This window comes from Doryrhamphus excisus, chromosome 11 (genome assembly GCF_030265055.1).
Source record: "Doryrhamphus excisus isolate RoL2022-K1 chromosome 11, RoL_Dexc_1.0, whole genome shotgun sequence".
Lineage (NCBI taxonomy): Eukaryota > Metazoa > Chordata > Actinopteri > Syngnathiformes > Syngnathidae > Doryrhamphus > Doryrhamphus excisus.
The window spans coordinates 19,690,822-19,714,455 of NC_080476.1; the positions used below are offsets into that span (position 1 = coordinate 19,690,822).

General features: G+C 35.5%; 2 protein-coding genes and 1 long non-coding RNA gene across 12 annotated transcripts in view; 1 reads left to right on the plus strand and 2 right to left on the minus strand.

The window, feature by feature from the left end:
- lonp2 (lon peptidase 2, peroxisomal) overlaps positions 1-10,266 on the minus strand; it is a 28,201-nt gene extending 17,935 nt beyond the window's left edge. For 2 of the 3 annotated variants that reach the window (XM_058088149.1, XM_058088151.1), the window contains exons 1-7: positions 9,938-10,266; positions 5,930-6,065; positions 5,745-5,855; positions 4,564-4,695; positions 2,777-2,899; positions 2,519-2,685; positions 761-855 (exon numbers count right to left, since the gene is read on the minus strand). In XM_058088149.1, coding sequence (XP_057944132.1) covers positions 761-855; positions 2,519-2,685; positions 2,777-2,899; positions 4,564-4,695; positions 5,745-5,855; positions 5,930-6,065; positions 9,938-10,170 — 997 coding nt within the window. In that variant the 5' untranslated portion in view covers positions 10,171-10,266. The remainder of the gene's footprint in view (positions 1-760; positions 856-2,518; positions 2,686-2,776; positions 2,900-4,563; positions 4,696-5,744; positions 5,856-5,929; positions 6,066-9,937) is intronic. The other variant, XM_058088150.1, reaches the window with a different exon arrangement.
- LOC131138873 (uncharacterized) lies at positions 694-9,390 on the plus strand. Its single transcript, XR_009132147.1, has 3 exons — positions 694-2,345; positions 4,586-6,206; positions 6,812-9,390. It is a non-coding gene; the product is annotated as an uncharacterized LOC131138873 (long non-coding RNA).
- Positions 10,267-12,002: 1,736 nt separating the features above from the next.
- The window catches only part of il34 (interleukin 34), a 78,638-nt gene continuing 67,006 nt past the window's right edge, over positions 12,003-23,634 (minus strand). For all 8 annotated transcript variants that reach the window (XM_058088171.1, XM_058088172.1, XM_058088166.1 and 5 more), the window contains 2 exons: positions 20,590-20,770; positions 12,003-15,436 (listed from right to left, as the gene is read on the minus strand). In XM_058088171.1, coding sequence (XP_057944154.1) covers positions 15,390-15,436; positions 20,590-20,770 — 228 coding nt within the window. In that variant the 3' untranslated portion in view covers positions 12,003-15,389. The remainder of the gene's footprint in view (positions 15,437-20,589; positions 20,771-23,634) is intronic.

A 23,634-nucleotide genomic window follows, 5' to 3' on the forward strand; every position in this document is an offset into this window, starting at 1 on the left:
TGTGTGGCGGAAACCAGGTGAGGAGTACAAAGACGAGTGTGTTTTACCTACAGTCAAACATGGTGGTGGGAGTGTCATGGTCTGGGGCTGCATGAGTGCTGCCGGCACTGGGGAGCTACAGTTCATTGAGGGAACCATGAATGCCAACATGTACTGTGACATCCTGAAGCAGAGCATGATCCCTCCCTTCGGAAACTGGGCCGCAGGGCAGTATTCCAACATGACAACGACCCCAAACACACCTCCAAGACAACCACTGCTTTGCTAAAGAAGTTAAGGGTGAATGTGATGGACTGGCCAAGCATGTCTCCGGACCTAAATCCTTTTGAGCATCTGTGGGGCATCCTCAAACTGAAGGTGAAGGAGCACAAGGTCTCTAACATCCACCAGCTCCGTGATGTCGTCATGGAGGAGTGGAAGAGGATTCCAGTGGCAACCTGTGAAGCTCTGGTGAACAGTGCTGGAAAATAATGGTGGCCACACAAAATATTGACACTTTTGGCCCAATTTGGACATTTTCACTTAGGGGTGTATTCACTTTTGTTGCCTGCAGTTTAGACATTAAGGTCTGTGTATTGAGTTATTTTGAGGGGACAGTAAATTTACACTGTTATACAAGCTGTACACTGACTACTTTACATTGTAGCAAAGTTTCATTTCTTCAGTGTTGTCCCATGAAAAGATATAATAAAATATTTGCAGAAATGTGAGGGGTGTACTCACTTTTGTGACATACTGTATATATATTTTTTTTTTTTACCTTTGGTGCTTTTGCTCCATGGAAGTTCTACCATCAAGTCCAAGTAGTTCCTAGTGAGGGCGTACTCCGGCATGGACTGCGGCATCTTCTTTAATCTTGATATAGATGAAAATATGCATATTAGATACAATATTACAATTTATGACTGATATTTGTCGGGGATGTTTTATCAGAATAGCAGACCACACACGAAAAAAATGGCTTGATATGGATGCTGTATGGTATCATGTACCCAGAAAAAAATTATTACGTTTTAATTAATGTTCATGTTAAAGGTTAAATAACTGTTAATAGTTATCCTCCCTATCCGTGTGGAAGTGGTAAGTTTTTTGGCCATTTAAGTTGAAAGGAAATAACTCGAAGGCTACCGTTTAGGTCGCGAGCGCGCTAGTTTGCGAGTTAGCATGTGTCTCAGGACCCTGCAGTTACGCAATATGTTGTAAATCAGGGGTCTCAAACACGCGGCCCGCGGGCCAAATGTGGCCCGCAGGACACTACTTTGAGGCGCGCAAGTTTGATATGGATGCTGTATGGTATCATGTACCCAGAAAAAATTATTACGTTTTATTTAATGTTCATGTTAAAGGTTAAATAACTGTTAATAGTTATCCTCCCTATCCGTGTGGAAGTGGTAAGTTTTTTGGCCATTTAAGTTGAAAGGAAATAACTCGAAGGCTACCGTTTAGGTCGCGAGCGCGCTAGTTTGCGAGTTAGCATGTGTCTCAGGACCCTGCAGTTGCGCAATATGTTGTAAATCAGGGGTCTCAAACACGCGGCCCGCGGGCCAAATGTGGCCCGCAGGACACTACTTTGAGGCCCCCGCCTTGATATGAAAGTTTAATGTTAGTGCGGAAAAAATTATTACGTTTGATTAATGTTCATGTTAAAGGTTAAATAACTGTTAATAGTTATCCTCCCTATCCGTGTGGAAGTGGTAAGTTTTTTGGCTATTTAAGTTGAAAGGAAATAACTCGAAGGCTACCGTTTAGGTCGCGAGCGCGCTAGTTTGCGAGTTAGCATGTGTCTCAGGACCCTGCAGTTACGCAATATGTTGTAAATCAGGGGTCTCAAACACGCGGCCCGCGGGCCAAATGTGGCCCGCAGGACACTACTTTGAGGCCCCCGCCTTGATATGAAAGTTTAATGTTAGTGCGGAAAAAATTATGACGTTTGATTAATGTTCATGTTAAAGGTTAAATAACTGTTAATAGTTATCCTCCCTATCCGTGTGGAAGTGGTAAGTTTTTGGCTATTTAAGTTGAAAGGAAATAACTCGAAGGCTACCGTTTAGGTCGCTAGCGCTCTAGTTTGCGAGTTAGCATGTGTCTCAAGACCCTGCAGTTGCGCAATATTTATTTATTTTAATATATTATTTTAATAATATTTATTTATTTTTCATTTTATTTGGTATAGAAAAATAAAAATTAACAGTGGAATGTTTTATCAGAGCTTTTATTGTAGAAAATCGGAACCAAAGCAAAGTTTATTAATTTTTCTGTTTTTAATAAATGCGTTTTTTGTTGTTTTTTTTGGAAAACCTGATGCGGCCCAGTCTCACCCAGACCCGACCTCCAGTGGCCCCCAGGTAAATCGAGTTTGAGACCCCTGCTCTAACACAACCCATCAATCAAAATGCCTTCTAGACCACATCCCAAAAATCTGAGATTATTATAAGATATTTCAAAAACATAAATAAAACTTAATTATCACCGAGACACGTTGAGTGAAACGACTTAGAGCTTGAATTGACACGTTCACCTTTTAAGCTCCTTCATGCAAACCCTGAGAGCCGCTTCAGGCATGTTGGCCCCGTGAACCTTCCTCTCCAAGGAGGCCGTGTCGTCCCCATCCTCGTCTTCATCATCCTCCTCGTTTAGATCAAACTGCCGTCCCGGAAGGACCCCGCCTTTACGCAGAGTTAACACCTGGAGGGACGACACACAAACACGTTTTTTTTTTTCGGACTGCAGATGTTGCTAAATGAAACACGGGGGTGGGAATTGAATTCTTTGTTACCGTCTTTTCCTGACCAGGCATCATTTTCCTGGTCTTCTGCAGCAGTTTCAGACCCTCGATTTGTCTGGTCAGCATGGGAAGTGTTTTCTTAAAACGCTCCTCCAAGCTAACGGCGTCCAGGACCTTCATGGAAAAGTGCAACACTGTTTTTTTTAATGAAATTTCCAGAAATTGTCGGAAATAGGATACGGGAGAACTGATTATATTTTGGGGAAGATTCGGATCACCGTCTGTTTCCAGGAATTTGTTAAAATATTCTTTGACATTGCGAGATAAGACTATTTTTGGTCAGAAAAAAATGAAAAAAATGAATTAAAAAAAAAAAATTAGAAAAATAAAAAAAATGAAAATACAGGACAATTTTCCAACACCGTATCTTTCCAGGAATTTGTTAAAACATTCTTTGACATTGCGAGATAAGACTATTTTTGGTCAGAAAAAAATGAAAAAAAATGAATTAAAAAAAAATAATTTTTTTATAAAAATGAAAAAATTAAAAATACAGGACAATTTTCCAACACCGCCTGTTTCCAGGAATTTGTTAAAACATTCTTTAACATTGCGAGATAAGACTATTTTCGGTCAGAAAAAAATTTAAAAAAAAGAAAAAAATTTTTAATAAAAAAAATGAAAATACAGGACAATTTTCCAACACCGTCTGTTTCCAGGAATTTGTTAAAACATTCTTTGACATTGCGAAATAAGACTATTTTTGGTCAGAAAAAAATGAAAAAAAAAATGAATTAAAAAAAAAAAAAAATTTATAAAAATGAAAAAAATAAAAATACAGGACAATTTTCCAACACCGTCTGTTTCCAGGAATTTGTTAAAACATTCTTTAACATTGCAAGATAAGACTATTTTCGGTCAGAAAAAAATTTAAAAAAAAGAAAAAAATTTTTAATAAAAAAAATGAAAATACAGGACAATTTTCCAACACCGTCTGTTTCCAGGAATTTGTTAAAACATTCTTTGACATTGCGAGATAAGACTATTTTTGGTCAGAAAAAAATGGAAAAAAAATGAATTAAAAAAAATTTTTTTTATAAAAATGAAAAAAATAAAAATACAGGACAATTTTCCATCACCGCCTGTTTCCAGGAATTTGTTAAAACATTCTTTAACATTGCGAGATAAGACTATTTTCAGTCAGAAAAAAATAAAAAAAAAAGAAAAAAAATTTTAATAAAAAAAATGAAAATACAGGACAGATTCGGATCACCGTCTGTTTCCAGGAATTTGTTAAAACATTCTTTGACATTGCGAGATAAGACTATTTTTGGTCAGAAAAAAATGAATTAAAAAAAAATAATAATTTTATAAAAATGAAAAAAATAAAAATACAGGACAATTTTCCAACACCGTCTGTTTCCAGGAATTTCTTAAAACATTCTTTGACATTGCGAGATAAGACTATTTTTGGTCAGAAAAAAATGAAAAAAAAAATGAATGAAAAAAAATATATATTTTTTTTTTTAAATGAAAAAAATAAAAATACAGGACAATTTTCCAACACCGTCTGTTTCCAGGAATTTGTTAAAACATTCTTTAACATTGCGAGATAAGACTATTTTCGGTCAGAAAAAAAAAAAAAAGATGAAAAAAAAAAATGTAAATAAAAATGAAAAAAATACAGGACAATTTTCCAACAGATTCAACTAAATATCAAAACTGATCCAAAAAATGTAGGATTATTATTTTGGTGTGAATCCCAATATGGCGGAGGTCTGCGCTTTTCAGATTGCTATAGTTATTTAAACACCTCACACACCCAGAAATGTTCTTACCTGCAATTTCTCCTTGTTTGAGGTGCGGATCATAGACGCAACGACATCCGGAAGAGTTTCCTTGGGAAGGCTGTCCAACAGACGGCGGAATTTGGCCACCACTGGAACAGACACGTCCAACATACCTAGCAACTGCACACACACACACGCATGCGGTAGCTAGGATTACGGTCGGAACGCGCAGTTTGCTAAATCCAAGAGTCCATTATTCATCATAGCATGGTGTTGCTATCTCGACAAAGTAGGAACGCGAGAGGTCTTTTCTTATTTGGAAATCCAAGGAAATCCAGCTGGAATAGGTGTAGATTCTGAAAGATCTAGAAAGCCTTCTGTGTTTAGAGTCCATAACTGAATACTAAAGGATAGAAATATGCATAATATATGCAATTTAATAGCAATAGCCAAAAAATTTAGCTGGAATAGGTGTAGATTCTGAAAGATCTAGAAAGCTTTCTGTGCTTATTGAGTCCATAACTCAATACTAAAGTATAGAAATATGCATAATAGATCCAATTTAATAGCAATAGCAAAAAAAATAGCAGGAATTGGTGTAGATTCTGAAAGATCTAGAAAGCTTTCTGTGTTTATTGAGTCCATAACTCAATACTAAAGTATAGAAATATGCATAATATATGCAATTTAATAGCAATAGCCAAAAATTTAGCTGGAATAGGTGTAGATTCTGAAAGATCTAGAAAGCTTTCTGTGCTTATTGATTCCATAACTCAATACTAAAGGATACAAATATGCATAATATATGCAATTTAATAGCAATAGCCAAAAAATTCATCTGGAATAGGTGTAGATTCTGAAAGATCTAGAAAGCTTTCTGTGTTTATTGAGTCCATAACTCAATACTAAAGGATAAAAATATGCATAATATATGCAATTTAATAGCAATAGCCAAAAATTTAGCTGGAATAGGTGTAGATTCTGAAAGATCTAGAAAGCTTTCTGTGCTTATTGAGTCCATAACTCAATACTAAAGGATAAAAATATGCATAATATATGCAATTTAATAGCAATAGCCAAAAAATTTAGCTGGAATAGGTGTAGATTCTGAAAGATCTAGAAAGCTTTCTGTGCTTATTGATTCCATAACTCAATACTAAAGGACAAAAATATGCATAATAGGTCCAATTTATTAGCAATAGCCAAAAAAACAACTCCCTGACACGTACCTGTAACGCAACCTGGTAGAACTTCTGGGACAACTCTTGCAGGTCTCCATCTTCGGCCGTGGCCCCCCCTGCCGGGGTCGTGTAATGTTCCAGTTTATCCAACTGTTCCACCTGCAAATTCCAGATAATGAGCGTTATTTTAGATTATATTTTCAATTCTTATTTTATGATTCTGGAGGACTCACCTCCGCCAACGCAAAGGGTCGATCCGTCAGCAGGCTGGACACGCTGAAACGGCACAATCCGGTGATGAGGAGGGTGTAGTGGGGCTTGGGCCAATTGCTGCCCACCACCTGCACCGCGATCCCCGCAGTACCGATTCTACAAACATAATGTATTATTATTATTATTATTATTATTACTCCAGTCATCAGATCGCTATGTGATCCCAAATGTGGCCCGCAGGACACTAGTTTGAGGCCCCCCGCCTTGATGTGAAAGTTTAATGTCAGTTATTTAAAGGTTAAATAACTGTTAATAGTTATCCTCCCTATCCGTGTGGAAGTGGTAAGTTTTTTGGGTTATTTAAGTTGTCTCGAAAAAAAATGTCAAATGTAAAAATGGGGTCTCAAACACGCGGCCCGTGGGCCAAATGTGGTACGTGGGACACTACTTTGAGGCCCCCGCCTCGATATGAAAGTTTAATGTTTGATACGGATGCTGTATGGTATCATGTACCCAGAAAAAATTATTACGTTTGATTCATGTTCATGTTAAAGGTTAAATAACTGTTAATAGTTATCCTCACTATCCGTGTGGAAGTGGTAAGTTTTTGGCTATTTAAGTTTAAAGGAAATTAACTTGAAGGCTACCGTTTAGGTCGCTAGCGGTCTAGCTTGCGAGTTAGCATGTGTTTCAAGACCCTGCAGTTACGTAATATGTTGTAAATCAGGGGTCTCAAACACGTGGCCCGTGGGCCAAATGTGGTACGCAGGACACTACTTTGAGGCCCCCGCCTTGATATGAAAGTTTAATGTTAGTGCGCCCCGCGCAAGTTTGATATGGATGCTGTATGGTATCATGTACCCAGAAAAAATTATTACGTTTGATTAATGTTCATGTTAAAGGTTAAATAACTGTTAATAGTTATCCTCCCGATCCGTGTGGAAGTGGTAAGTTTTTTGGTTATTTAAGTTGTCTCGAAAAAAAATGTCAAATGTAAAAATGGGGTCTCAAACACGCGGCCCGTGGGCCAAATGTGGTACGTGGGACACTACTTTGAGGCCCCCGCCTCGATATGAAAGTTTAATGTTTGATATGGATGCTGTATGGTATCATGTACCCAGAAAAAATTATTACGTTTGATTAATGTTCATGTTAAAGGTTAAATAACTGTTAATAGTTATCCTCCCTATCCGTGTGGAAGTGGTAAGTTTTTGGCTATTTAAGTTTAAAGGAAATTAACTTGAAGGCTACCGTTTAGGTCGCTAGCGGTCTAGTTTGCGAGTTAGCATGTGTTTCAAGACCCTGCAGTTACGTAATATGTTGTAAATCAGGGGTCTCAAACATGCGGCCCGTGGGCCAAATGTGGTACGCAGGACACTACTTTGAGGCCCCCGCCTTGATATGAAAGTTTAATGTCAGCGCGCCCCGCGCAAGTTTGATACGGATGCTGTATGGTATCATGTACCCAGAAAAAATTATTACGTTTGATTAATGTTCATGTTAAAGGTTAAATAACTGTTAATAGTTATCCTCCCGATCCGTGTGGAAGTGGTAAGTTTTTTGGTTATTTAAGTTGTCTCAAAAAAAATGTACAATGTAAAAATGGGGTCTCAAACATGCGGCCCGTGGGCCAAATGTGGTACGCAGGACACTACTTTGAGGCCCCCGCCTCGATATGAAAGTTTAATGTTTGATATGTATGCTGTATGGTATCATGTACCCAGAAAAAATTATTACGTTTTAATTAATGTTCATGTTAAAGGTTAAATAACTGTTAATAGTTATCCTCCCTATCCGTGTGGAAGTGGTAAGTTTTTGGCTGTTTAAGTTGAAAGGAAATAACTCGAAGGCTACCGTTTAGGTCGCTAGCGGTCTAGTTTGCGAGTTAGCATGTGGCTAAAGACGCTGCAGTTGCGCAATATGTTGTAAATAATAAAAGTATAAATGTGACTATAGTCGTGTTTTGTCATGTCTACAGGGCTCTAATAATGCTTTGTTCATTTTAATGTGAAAAAAATAATTTGTCTACCCACCAACTATATGTGGTTTCTTAAGTTTTTATTATTTGCCCTTTTATTATTATTATTATATTTATTTATTACTGATTAATTGATTTTTATTTTGTGTAGAAAAATAAAAATTAAGATATTTGAGAACAGTGGAATGTTTTATCAGAGCTTTTATTGTAGAAAAAAAATTCTTGCAATTTTTTCAACATTTTTACATTTTGAAGTTTACAGGATTCCGGTATCAATCAAAAAACAGCCTGCAGTCTCTCATTCTTATTGACAATTCCGGGTCTGCCCTGCAGTCTTCCCGGCCTTTATGGACCAGCGCCTTCTAATTATGCAAGACACGTAAATCTTTAGAGGTTTTTTTTGTGTGTTGGACAAATTCCGACAAGAAACTTTGCTCTTTACAAGTACTTTGGACTTGGAGTCACAATTTTGATGACTTTGGACTCGACTTGACTTGGAAATTGACTTTGGAATTTCATTTTTATTAGCAAATTATAAGTTATTGGTATCGGTTGCACGGCGGTCGAGTGGTTAGCGCTAAGACCTCACAGCTAGGAGACCGGAGTTAAATCCCACCGTCGGCCATCTTTGTGTGGAGTTTGCATGTTATCCTCGGGTTTTCCGGTTTCCTCCCACATTCCAAAAAAAAAACATGCTAGGTTAATTAGCAACTCCAATCGGTTGCACGGCGGTCGAGTGGTTAGCGCGAAGACCTCATAGCAAGGAGACCGGAGTTAAATCCCACCGTCGGCCATCTTTGTGTGGAGTTTGCATGTTCACCCCGAGTTTTCCGGTTTCCTCCCACATTCCAAAAAAACATTCCGGTTTCCTCCCACATTCCAAAAAAACATGCTAGGTTAATTAGCAACTCCAGTCGGTTGCACGGCGGTCGAGTGGTTAGCGCGAAGACCTCACAGCTAGGAGACCGGAGTTAAATCCCACCGTCGGCCATCTTTGTGTGGAGTTTGCATGTTCTCGAGTTTTCCGGTTTCCTCCCACATTCCAAAAAAACATGCTAGGTTAATTAGCAACTCCAATCGGTTAGCGCGAAGACCTCACAGCTAGGAGACCGGAGTTAAATCCCACCGTCGGCCATCTTTGTGTGGAGTTTGCATGTTATCACCGGGTTTTCCGGTTTCCTCCCACATTCCAAAAAATCATTCCGGTTTCCTCCCACATTCCAAAAAAACATGCTAGGTTAATTAGCAACTCCAATCGGTTAGCGCGAAAACGTCACAGCTAGGAGACCGGAGTAAAAATCCCACTGTCGGCCATCTTTGTGTGGAGTTTGCATGTTCTCGAGTTTTCCGGTTTCCTCCCACATTCCAAAAAAACATTCCGGTTTCCTCCCACATTCCAAAAAAAAACATGCTAGGTTAATTAGCAACTCCAATCGGTTGCACGGCGGTCGAGTGGTTAGCGCGAAGACCTCATAGCTAGGAGACCGGAGTTAAATCCCACCGTCGGCCATCTTTGTGTGGAGTTTGCATGTTATCCCCGGGTTTTCCGGTTTCCTCCCACATTCCAAAAAAAACATGCTAGGTTAATTAGCCACTCCAAATTGTCCATAGGTATGAATGTGAGTGTGAATGGTTGTTTGTCTATATTTGCCCTGTGATTGGCTGGACACCAGACAGCTGGGATAGGCTCCAGCACCCCCTTGACTCATGTGAGTGGTAGAAAATGAATAAATGTGTTGTTTTTTTTAACCTAAAAAACCTTAAAAATGTCATTCTGTATTATTTAACACAGCATAAAAATATGTTATTTTTTCAGTAACAGGAAATAAAAAAAACATGTACTATTAGTTTAGTCAGACTGGAATGGCGGACTGCGGGTTAAAGTCCACTTTTGTGTGTACTTAGTTGTTTTTAAGTTGCACTTTGCACCAATCACAACTAGGAACATATTATCCATATTGTTTTTCGAGGACATATTTATATGTTACACATTAGCTAAGTGGACTAAAAAAATATGGGTGCCAAGTAAGTGTGTACTGATGAGTATTACTTGTGTAAAGTAGGCAGGTCCTCCGTGTCCTTTTGGGGGTCCCTGGTGTCGGGGATCACTCCAATAATGGTGCTCTTCAGCGAAGTCCCCTTCAGCAGACGCTGTTTAATCAAGTGCATGTTCCGAGGAGTATCCACGCTAAATCGGATCGTGGAACCCGGGAGAAGCACTCCTTCGTGGGTCAGGAGCAAGGGAAGACGGTTCGGTATCTTAATCCCGCTCAAGGAGGACATTATTCGACAGTTTAAGGAGACTGGTTACCGTAATTCCACGATTAAAAAAAACGTGACTTTGCGCTGTCAAAACTTTCATATCCGGGAACTCCAAGCACTTCCTGTTATGCCTTTCAAAGTAAAACTATATAGCCATTTTAGTAGGTTTTAAACCCATACGAAACATTTTAGAATTTCAGATTTGATTCAGAGTTATAAAATACATTTAACATTGAACATCCAGATTACGATAATATACTTTTAAAAACATTTTAGCTAGTTTAGCTACTTTTATGTCCTAAATAAACACACCGTTTTCATTTCCTGATTTATAACCGTAACTTCCTGTACATTTCCTGATTTATAACGGCAAGCCGTGAAGGACACATAAGTCATTGCACGCAATTGTTTAAATCGGGGACATTTGGTCTTTTAAAGCTACTTTCTAAGCAAATTATTAATAAATAAAACTAAAATATTATCCAATATACTCATATATTCATTGTTTTATTGTTTGTAGACATAAAATAATGACAAGCTATAAAAAAAACTTGCAATTACTTTAAGGCACCACTTAGTATGTCAAGTAAACATTACTTTTAAGTAGTATAATTAAACATAACTAATTATTAGTATGCTTCAGTCATGATCTAACGACCTGAGAGACTTGGAAAATTGTCACAAAATGTTTAAGAATTAAGGTGCGCTATCAGTGTCACCATTACGGAAATTAGCTACATTTGATTGTGTATTCAATATTATAAAAGAAAAAAGAAAGACACAGTTTAAGTTGATAAAAATAGCAATTTAATTATTCTTTCATAAAAGTATTATCACATATAACAGTATTATACATTTCCAAAAAAATAAATAAATTCAGTATCTTGCATGTAAAAAAAAAAAAAAAATCTATGAATGTAAATAAATCTATATTCAATCCAAACAAAACCATTTGTGACTTTGTAGACGTCTGGTTGTTGTCTGTGGTCATTTCACTGATCGGAATAAACCTTTTAAACCAGGGGTGTCCAACATCCAGCAGGCTGGGGGGGGGGGGGGTCAAGGATATTTTTCAAGTTGTCAAGTTTATTTTTGTTGAAAAATAATTAGAAAAAAAATAAAATGACTTTTTTTTCAAGTTCATTCTTGGAGAATTGCAACTTTTTCCTTGTTAGAATATGACTTTTCTTCTCTTAATATTATGTATGACAGTAATTTTCCGCCTATTTTTGATGATTTTTCAAATTTTATACCTCTCTAATTATTTATGGCTTTATTCGTAAAATATTTTGAGTTGATTTTTGTAACATTCAAACTTTTTCCGCAACCTAATTTTACAAAAATTGCAAGTTTATTTTTGTTGAAAAATAATTAGAAAAAAAAATAAAATCAGTGTTTTTCTTTAAAATATTACAAGTTTATTTTTGTAGAATTGCAACTTTTTTATTGTTAGAATCTGACTTTTCTTCTCTTAATATTATGACAGCAATTTTCTGCCTATTTTTGATGTTTTTTCAAATTTTATACCTCTCTAATTATTGATGGCTTTATTCCTAAAATATTTTGAGTTGATTTTTGTGATATTCAAACTTTTTCCGCAAACTAATTTCACAAAAATTGCAAGTTTATTTTTGTTAAAAAATAATTAGAAAAAAATGAGTGTTTTTCTTTAAAATATTACAAGTTTATTTTTGTAGAATTGTACAACTTTTTCCTTGTTAGAATATGATTTTTCTTCTCTTAATATTATGACAGCAATTTTCCGCCTATTTTTGATGTTTTTTTCAAATTTTATACCTCTCTAATTATTTATGGCTTTATTCCTAAAATAATTTGAGTTGATTTTTGTAAGATTCAAACTTTTTCCGCAACCTAATTTTACAAATATTACAAGTTTATTTTTGTAGAATTGCAACTTTTTTATTTTTAGAATCTGACTTTTCTTCTCTTAATATTATGACAGCAATTTTCCGCCTATTTTTGATGTTTTTTCAAATTTTTTTAACTCTAATTATTTATGGCATTATTCCTAAAATATTTTGAGTTGATTTTTGTAACATTCAAACTTTTTTCTGCCATCTAATTTTACAAAAATTGCAAGTTTATTTTTGTTGAAAAATTAGAAAAAAATAAAATGAGTGTTTTTCTTTAAAATATAAAAAAAAGTTTATTTTTGTAGAATTGTAGAACTTTTTCCTTGTTAGAATAGGACTTTTCTTCTCTTAATATTATGACAGCAATTTTTGATGTTTTTCTCAAATTTTATACCTCTCTAATTATTTATGGCTTTTTTCCTAAAATATTTTGAGTTGATTTTTGTAAGATTCAAACTTTTTCTGCAACCTAATTTTCCAAAAATTGCAACTTTGATCCTAAAAAGACATGATTGGTCCTCATAATAAAAAGTTTTCGTTATATGCAGATTTAGTTTTAGAATAGTTTTCTTGAAATGACACGTAATTGGCCCCTGGGCTGCACTTTGGACACCCCTGCTTTAGATTGATAATGTGAGCAAAAATAAGGCTTCATTTACAGCAATAGAAAATATTGGACAAATGTTAACGACCTGGTAAATATTGTTGTTGTAAAACATGTCATGACAAATATGAACGAGCGCCTTCCAAACCCGAGGCTCGACCCAATTCCCGAGTATTGGACAATTTGTCGTTCTCCCAGTTGAAGAGCGACACGTTTAAAGGCTTGGAAATACATGGAATATGTACGTAGGTAGCAAGGCAAACTGGGAGCCGTTAGGCTTTTAGTAAGCTTTCACAAATGATTCCCGTGACAAGCAACCTGAAGCGTGATATCACATTTCATTTCTAACCCCCCCCCCCCCCCCCTGACCCCAATAGGCCAATGCAAAGTATTGGAAGAAGAACTGAACACCACAGACTGACTAAACCAGCAAGCCAGGATTTCATTAAACGAGTGAATTTGCAGCAGCTTGCAAAATAAGGGGCCTTAAGAGGAAAAAAAAAAACTAATGTGCAAGAAGAAAGTATTATGTTCCCCCGACCGAGTGACTACGATTCAAACCCACTTTGGCAAAAAAAAAACGTTGTTGCTAACGTCTGCATAGATAGACCCCCCCTAAAAAGTCACATGGCTCTAAAATGGGAATATTTTATTAATTCCTTAGTCAGCCGTGAAAGCAGAGCTTTTATTTTTGCGGGTTTTGGGACAAGATAATTGACTTGAGCTTGACTTTGGAAAATTAAAAAATGTATGTCTCAAAAAAAAAATGAAAAAAAAAAGTAAAAATTGGGTCTCAAACATGCGGCCCGCGGGCCAAATGTGGTACGCAGCACACTAATTTGAGGCCCCCCGCTTTGATATGAAAGTTTAATGTTTGATACGGATGCTGTATGGTATCATGTACCCAGAAAAAATTATTACGTTTTTATTAATGTTCATGTTAAAGGTTAAATAACTGTTAATAGTTATCCTCCCTATCCGTGTGGAAGTGGTAAGTTTTTGGGCTATTTAGGTTGAAAGGAAATAACTCGAAGGCTACCGTTTAGGTCGCTAGCGCGCTAGTTTGCGAGTTAGCATGTGTCTCAGGACCTTGCAGTTACGCAATATGTTGTAAATCAGGGGTCTCAAACACGCGACCCGCGGGCCAAATACGGCCCGCAGGACACTACTTTGAGGCGTGCAAGTTTGATATGTATGCTGTATGGTATCATGTACCCAGAAAAAAATTATTACGTTTTTATTAATGTTCATGTTAAAGGTTAAATAACTGTTAATAGTTATCCTCCCTATCCGTGTGGAAGTGGTAAGTTTTTGGCTATTTAAGTTGAAAGGAAATAACTTGAAGGCTACCGTTTAGGTCGCTAGCGGTCTAGTTTGCGAGTTAGCATGTGGCTAAAGACGCTGCAGTTGCGCAATATGTTGTAAATAAAAAAGTATAAATGTGACTATAGTCGTGTTTTGTCATGTCTACAGGGCTCTAATAATGCTTTGTTCATTTTAATGTGAAAAAAATAATTTGTCTACCCACCAACTATATGTGGTTTCTTAAGTTTTTATTATTATTATTATTATATTTATTTATTACTGATTGATTTTCTTTATTCTTGATTTGTTTATTTATTTATTTTTATTTATTTTGTGTAGAAAAATAAAAAGTAAAATATTTGGAACCAAAGCCAAGTTTTTAAAAATAAATTGTTTTTAATAAATGCGTTTTTTTTGTGTTTTTTTTTTGTTTTTAGAAAACCTGAAAAGTAGGATTCCCTATTTATTTATTATATATTCTCATATTTAGAGCACAGGAACCCATTTTACGGCCTCCTAAATACAATTTTTGACAATTTTAGAGCCCTGTAGACATGAAATAGCACCCCTATAATAACATTTACATTGGTATTACCCAATATAGCAGACATAATAAGAGTAAATAAGTCATTTAAGACATAAATAAGACTCATGGGTGTTGCTGTAAATGTTATTCATGACGGGGTATCGGTTTTTCAGGGTTGAGGTTTTGTTTTTTTTTTTGGGGGGGGGGTTATTGTTCCTGTTGAGTCCTTTCAAAGAAAGAAAGAAATTGACTTTAGAATTTCATTTTGATGAGCAAATTACAAGTTGTTGGTATTGGTTGCACGGTGGTCGAGTGGTTAGCGCGGAGACCAAAATTGTCCATAGGTATGAATGTGAATGTTTTTTTTTTAATTTTTTTTTTTTTACATTACAGTAACATTACTGACACCTAGTGACCAGTGTAGAATACTACATATCATTTCACAGCATCTCAATGCGTCTTATATTTGTTATTGACTTCATTTAGTTTGAAAATTAATCATTAAAAATTAAAAAAAAAAAATAATTTATGCAAAAAAATACTTTGCTTCAAATTTGACTAATAACAGGCTGCGTTCAACGACAAAAAAAAGTTATTTATTCATATATTTTCCAAAAAAACGTGAAAAAGGGAAGATGTGGAATTCCGATAGCAAAGCGACAAGGGACACGTTCAATACAATCACGTTTTTTTGGGTTTTTGGAACGCTACACGACTTGGAACAAATCTCTTCCCGAGCATCGATCTAGATCTAGTCCGCTTCTCAGAGGAACCTTCATCATCTCATCCAGATGGACTCGGAGAAAAGACTTGTTGATGTTTACAAATCAGAACCAGACCTTTTTTGTCCTTCGCGCTCCCCTTCAAGGTCACGGGAAATAATACTTATTTAGTATGAAGAGCGACGACCTCACCCTTGCTTGGCGTTCTCTCAGCTTTTCGCCCTGGAGGCTTTCTTCCTGCTTCTCCGACAATGAGCTGAAAAAAAAAAAAAAAAAGCAAAGAGTTTTCAAACAGTTTTTCAAAACGACCACATGGTCGGATTTAAGATGGCGAGAAGCGAAAAGAACAACATTGGACTCGTACGCGTGCATGACGTCAACATGTGCTCATTTGGAACCCTTTTCTAGCTGGAATTTCCATTTCATTTAAAATCATTGGAAAAATAGCGGTCGTCACTCATCACACAGCGACTTAACACTCAAAATGTACACCTGAGAAATATACAAACAGGTACTAATACAAGTTTAATATGAAAAAAATACCTCAAGTTTTTTCCATAATGCATTGCATTCGAGCACCGCATTCGTTGTAGAGTTGCATTGACGTCAGCCTCCCTCTGAGCTCCTCTAATGGAATAGCGCCATCCGTCCATTTTAGATGCTATTTGTCCTCCGATGAAGTTCTTTGCTCATACGAAATGTATTATGGAAAAACTTATGGGAAAAAGGTATATCTTTGAGGTGTTAAGTTGCTGCGTGATGAGTTTAGAGTTCTTTGTAATGTGAAAAGAACAAAGTGAGAGGAGTTTGTTGGGAGTTAAATTAAATAATAATATTTAATTTTTAATAATATCAATAATATTTAATTTTTAATAATATTAATAATATTTAATAATAATATTTAATTTTTAATAATATTAATAATATTTAATAATAATATTAATTATTTAATAATAATATTTAATAATATTTAATTTAAAATCAAGGCTGAATTAACTGGTCCAGTACCACATATTCCGCGGAGTACTACACACCGAAGTACACAAAACACATAAAAAAAAAATTTCATTGTTTTTCTTAAAAAAAAGACCTCCAACCATCTGGCGTCCAATGCCAGCGACCCCCCCCCCCCCCCACAATTCTTAATTGCACTGACGCCTCATCACTCACATAAACCACTGGCCGACAATGCCCCCCCCCCCCCACCCACAAACCCCCGCTGTCCTGCCCTTTAGCGGGGTCAAGGGGGACATCTGGACCAGCCCCCCTGCTGTCAAACATCTCCAATTTTTCCGACATCTTTTTGAAATTGAAAAAATAAAATAAATAAGTCCTAATTATGACTCCGCGCTAACCACTCGACCGCCGTGCAACCAATACCAACAACTTGTAATTTGCTAATGAAAATGAAATTCTAAAGTCAATTTGCAATTCTTTGAAGGGACTCAAACAGGAACAATAACCGCAAATAATTAAAAAAAAAAAAAGCCAAATCTCAACCCTGAAAAACCGATATCCCGTCATGAATAACATTTACAGCAACACCCATGAGTCTTATTTATGTCTTAAATGACTTATTTACTCTTATTATGTCTGCTATATTGGATAATACCAATGTAAATGTAATTATAGGGGTGCTATTTCATGTCTACAGGGCTCTAAAATTGTGAAAAATTGTATTTAGGAGGCGGTAAAAAGGGTTCTAAATATGAGAATATACCATGAATACCACAGCTGGTGTCCTAGCTGTGAGTTCAGCGTGCTAAACACTCAACCACCGTGCAGCCCGTGTTATAATTGTGACTTATTATTTCATACTTTTTAATGTTTAATTCTAATTCTGACCTTGTCTGTCAACATTGGGCCGATTAAAAACAAACTTTGGACACCCCTGGCTCGGATCCCAGGTTTAGAGCAGCCGCTCTTGAACCAGGTACAGAATCCTCCAGTGTGCTTTCGTCATCGAACGCGTGTCATGGCGGTCCAAATGAAAAAGTGACGAATGGAATTTGACCTTCAGAGGTCACCTTCCTTTACAAGCACCTTCAAGTGCAGCCTGGTTAGCAAAGACTTTGAGTTTTTTTTTTTTTTTTATTGTTTTACAGGCGCTGCGAGTGAGATAAATAGAGGAACATTTTCCAAGCCCGAGACTCTTCCATGAAATGGTTCCACATGGGAACAAATTTGAAAGCCATTTTCTTGATAAATTGAGACCAAATGCATATTTCCATTGAATGCAGTTGAAAGGGACTGGAATCGGACACTTTATTCTAAGCGTTGCGGATAGTTAGCCGTGAAACCACAACAGCTGCATACAAGTGCAAAAAAAAACAAACAAAAAATTATCATTAGTTCCAGCTTTAAAGCGCTTGTGACACCAAAAAAAAAAAAAACAATAACAAAATGAAAGTACTTAGTTAATAAAACAACTTTGTCATTTTCCTGTCATATCAATAAACAAACGACTAAATTAGAAATGAAATAATGAGACGTCCCGACCAGAACACAAACAGGGAACCGGATTCAAGAGGCAAAGCCAAAAAAGTTTTTTTGTTTTTTTTTTTACCACAGTAATAACATTCACTAATATTGAGTTGTGATGACTACAATATATCACTAACACTGACAGCTCCGCACACAATGCTAAATATTGTACAATCGCTGCTTATCTAACCCTGGCATGAAATCCCATACTATTATTCCAAGAATCATACAACAGCTTTAGTAAAAAAAAAAAAAAAAAAAAAAAAAATTGTATTTGCGAACTGAAACTGACAAATTTACTGCAAAATAAGCTAGTAAAATGACCCGTGTTTAGCTAGCAATTTACTGCACGTCGGAAACAAGTGATAAGAAACTGATATACTCCATATATACCATTCAGGAATTGAATATCAGCTAGCACCAGGGTCTCAAACACGCGGCCCGCGGGCCAAATGTGGCCCGCAGGACGCTACTTTGAGGCCCCCCCTGCCTTGATATGAAAGTTTAATGTTAGCGAGTTTGATACGGATGCTGTATGGTATCATGTACCCAGAAAAAAATTATTACGTTTGATTCATGTTCATGTTAAAGGTTAAATAACTGTTAATAGTTATCCTCACTATCCGTGTGGAAGTGGTAAGGTTTTGGTTATTTAAGTTGTCTCAAAAAAAAGAAAAAGTAAAATGTAAAAATGGGGTCTCAAACACGCGGCCCGCGGGCCAAATGTGGTACGCAGGACACTACTTCGAGGCCCCCGCCTTGATATGAAATTTTAATGTTTAATATGTATGCTGTATGGTATCATGTACCCGGAAAAATATTATTACGTTTGATTAATGTTCATGTTAAAGGTTAAATAGCTGTTAAGTTATCCTCCCTATTCCTGTGGAAGTGGTAAGTTTTTGGCTTTTTTAAGTTGAAAGGAACAGCTGCATACAAGTGCAAAAAAAAACAAAAAATATCATTAGTTCCAGCTTTAAAGCGCTTGTGACACCAAAAAAAACCCAAAACAATAACAAAATGAAAGTACTTAGTTAATAAAACAATTTTGTCATTTTCCTGTCATATCAATAAACAAACGACTAAATTAGAAATGAAATAATGAGACGTCCCGACCAGAACACAAACAGGGAACCAGATTCAAGAGGCAAAGCCAAAAAAAGTGACTTTTTTTTTGTTTGTTTTTTTACCACAGTAATAACATTCACTAATATTGAGTTGTGATGACTACAATATATCGCTAACACTGACAGCTCCGCACACAATGCTAAATATTGTACAATCGCTGCTTATCTAACCCTGGCGTGAAATCCCATACGATTATTCCAAGAATCGTACAACAGCTTTAGTAAAAAAAAAAAAAAAAAAAAAATTTGGATTTGCTAACTGAAACTGACAAATTTACTGCAAAATAAGCTAGTAAAATGACCCGTGTTTAGCTAGCAATTTACTGCACGTCGAAAACAAGTGCTAAGAAACTGATATACTCCATATATACCATTCAGGAATTGAATATCAGCTAGCATCGGGGTCTCAAACATGCGGCCCGCGGGCCAAATGTGGCCCGCAGGATACTACTTTGAGGCCCCCCCTGCCTTGATATGAAAGTTTAATGTTAGCGAGTTTGATATGGATGCTGTATGGTATCATGTACCCAGAAAAAAATATTACGTTTGATTAATGTTCATGTTAAAGGTTAAATAACTGTTAATAGTTATCCTCACTATCCGTGTGGAAGTGGTAAGTTTTTGGTTATTTAAGTTGTCTCAAAAAAACAAATGTAAAATGTAAAAATGGGGTCTCAAACACGCGGCCCGCGGGCCAAATGTGGTACGCAGGATACTACTTTGAGGCCCCTCGCCTTGATATGAAAGTTTAATGTTAGCGAGTTTGATATGTTTGCTGTATGGTATCATGTACCCAGAAAAAAATTATTACGTTTGATTAATGTTCATGTTAAAGGTTAAATAACTGTTAATAGTTATCCTCACTATCCGTGTGGAAGTGGTAAGTTTTTGGTTATTTAAGTTGTCTCAAAAAAAAAAATGTAAAATGTAAAAATGGGGTCTCAAACACGCGGCCCGCGGGCCAAATGTGGTACGCAGGACACTACTTCGAGGCCCCCGCCTTGATATGAAAGTTTAATGTTTGATATGTTTGCTGTATGGTATCATGTACCCAGAAAAAAATTATTACGTTTGATTCATGTTCATGTTAAAGGTTAAATAACTGTTAATAGTTATCCTCCCTATCCGTGTGGAAGTGGTAAGTTTTTGGTTATTTAAGTTGAAAGGAAATAACTTGAAGGCTACCGTTTAGGTCGCTAGCGCTCTAGTTTGCGAGTTAGCATGCGTCTCATGACAATATGTTGCGCAATATTTTGTAAATAAAAAAAGTATAAATGTGAATATAGTCGTGTTTTGTCATGTCTACAGTGCTCTAATAAAAATAATGTGTTTTTTTTTTTTTTTTTGAAAACCTGATGTGTCCCAGTCTCACCCAGACCCTAGCTCCAGTGGCCCCCAAGTAAATTGAGTTTGAGACCCCCGAGCTAGCAGATTGCTGTTTAGCTAGCAATAGCCCATATTTTTAAGTTCCATAGTAACTACTCTAAATGTGCTAAATTAGTTCCTCGGTAACTAGCGAAGTTTTGTGTACCTTATTGTAAAGTAAGACGCTTACTGTTGCAGACGATAAGTGATAGCGCATTAGCCGCGTAGCATGCTACAACCAAGCTAGTAGCTAATCAATACTGGATTGGGCAAGCACTAGACTGGCAATATCGTCCCATGAAGTTCAGCTAAAACAGGAAATGTTTTGGTGTCACGGGCACACTTCCGGATGGAACCAACATCGTGAACCCGATCGCTAATCCAATTACGGCTCTATGGTCATCATCACAGTTGTTCACAAACGTCTACTTACATTCCGTTGTTTCTGTGGCTTCAAAGCAGTCGCTGAAGAGGCAGTGCATGGTGTGACAGAAATTGTCCAGGAGAGATTTTGGAGACTCAAACCTCCAGCTAGTCTCTGGCACTCTGTCCGGCTCTTCTGTTAAGCGGTCCCAAATGTCCTGGATTGCATCTGGAAGCTCCTGCTGGAACACCTGCACACAAAATAATAGAAATAAGTTCAAATACTTCAGAGCTACTACTAATTGTTTAACTACTGTGTCGCTTGTCGAGCCATTGGAAATAGCGGTCGTCGCTCATCACACAGCAACTTAACACTCAAAATGTACATTTGAGAAATATACAAACATGTACCAAGACAAGTTTAATATGAAAAAATACCTCAAGGTTTTTCCATAATGCATTGCATCCGAACACCGCATTCATTGGAGAGTTGCATTGACGTCAGCCTCCCTCTGAGCTCCTCTGGTGGAATAGCGCCATCCATCCATTTTAGATGCTATTTGTCCTCCGATGAAGTTTTTTGCTCATGCGAAATGTATTATGGAAAAACTTTCATTGTAACTCATATTAGTATTGGTTGTGTATTTATTTGTTAGGGGTGTTAAGCTGCTGCGTGATGAGTTTAGAGTTCTTTGTAAGATGAAAAGAACAAAATGAGAGGAGTTTGTTTGGAGTGGAAAAAGATGTTTTTCCCCGATGTGGGAATATTTCGACTTCAACGTAAACGAGCAAGGTCAGCCCAGTAAGCGGTGTCAAGAATGAGGCAACACAACAAACCAATTGTTTATAGAATCATTTGCGGGACAATAAACATTTCAAAACGCGTTTAAATTGTTTTGTGATTCAGTTAAATACATTTTTAAAAAAAAAAAGTCTGTCCAGTCATGATCCAAAGCAACAAACATTGTTACTCGCAATTACTCCAGACATGTGTGAAAAGTGAGCAAACATATCTGGGAAAAAAGATTAGATCAAGATGTTGACTGAGGCCAACAAACGTAACGCACATGTCGGCCACATGTGTTGTAGCAAAAGGCCCGACTGTTAGAAACCACATTCTTCACATTTTATTTAAAAAATGACGACGACATGATTTGCAGTGACGCCTCTTCTTGATTATTATTATTATTATTTTTTTTTATATTTCAGATCATCACACAAAGTTAAATGAGTCAATGATGCATGTTACTCAGTTGGTCCGGTCCGTAAATAAAGCATGTTTTTATTAATTACACGAGATATCACCTATGGAGGACCAAAACTGCCAAAATAATAAATAAATAAAAGTGAAAATAAAAACAAAAATGAAAAAAAAAAAATCAAAAAATTAAATACACAAAAATAAATATAAATGGAAATAAAAACAAAAATAAAAAAATATATACATAAATAAATAAATAAAAGCAAAAATAAATACAAAAATAAAAAAGATTCAAAAATTAAAAATAAATACAAAAATAAATGTAGAAATAAAAACAAAAATAAAAAAATATATACACAAATAAATAAATAAAAGCAAAAATAAATACAAAAATAAAAAACAAGATTCAAAAATTCAAAATAAATACAAAAATAAATGTAGAAATAAAACAAAAATAAAAATATATATACACAAATAAATAAATAAAAGCAAAAATAAATACAAAAATAAAAAACAAGATTCAAAAATTCTAAATAAATACAAAAATAAATGTAGAAATAAAAACAAAAATAAAAATATATATACACAAATAAATAAATAAAAGCAAAAATAAATACAAAAATAAAAAACAAGATTCAAAAATTCTAAATAAATACAAAAATAAATGTAGAAATAAATACAAAAATAAATATATAAATAGAATTACATATCAATAAATAAAAAAAGCACTCTGCTCTCATATGTATTTATTTCATGCAGCAGACAATGTCAGCTTGAAATGCAGAAGGAAAAACTATTCAAATGAGGGGGCGGTCCTAAGTGTGTCTTGGGTTGAACTGTTCGCCTATTGGTTGATCGACATGTGAGTGTGAAAATCGACTAGGTATGCCTGCAAACGGCCACAGCAAGAGGAAGTCACCACACCACTCTCAATGGCGGTAAATATGGCTGCAATCTCCAGGGATCTCCGTTTGCTAGCAGATACTTCGGATAATGCTTCCCCGGATTACCTGCTTTTCCGGGTGGAAGCCTCATTGGAGTCTGATCTCTCTCCTCCCCGACGGAGCTTTTTCGCACTCGCGTGTCGATCAACCAATAGGCGAACAGTTCAACCCAAGACACACTTAGGACCGCCCCCTCATTTGAATAGTTTTTCCTTCTGCATTTCAAGCTGACATTGTCTGCAGCATGAAATAAATACATATGAGAGCAGAGTGCTTTTTTTTATTTATTGATATGTAATTCTATTTATATATTTATTTTTGTATTTATTTCTACATTTATTTTTGGATTTATTTGTAATTTTTGAATCTGTTTTTTTATTTTTGTATTTATTTTTGCTTTTATTTATTTATTTATGTATATATTTTTTTATTTTTGTTTTTATTTCCATTTATATTTATTTTTGTGTATTTAATTGTTTGATATAATACAAAAATAAATACAAAAATAAAAAAAACAAGATTCAAAAATTAAAAATAAATACAAAAATAAATGTAGAAATAAATACAAAAATAAATATATAAATAGAATTACATATCAATAAATAAATAAAAGCACTCTGCTCTCATATGTATTTATTTCATGCAGCAGACAATGTCAGCTTGAAATGCAGAAGGAAAAACTATTCAAATGAGGGGGCGGTCCTAAGTGTGTCTTGGGTTGAACTGTTCGCCTATTGGTTGATCGACATGTGAACGACATATTTTTGTATTTATTTTTAATTTTTGAATCTTGTTTTTTATTTTTGTATTTATTTTTGCTTTTATTTATTTATTTATGTATGTATTTATTTATTTTGGTTTTTATTTCCATTTATATTAATTTTTTTGTATTTACTTTTTTGATTTTTTTTTCATTTTTGTTTTTATTTTCACTTTTATTTATTTATTTATTTATTTATTATTATTATTA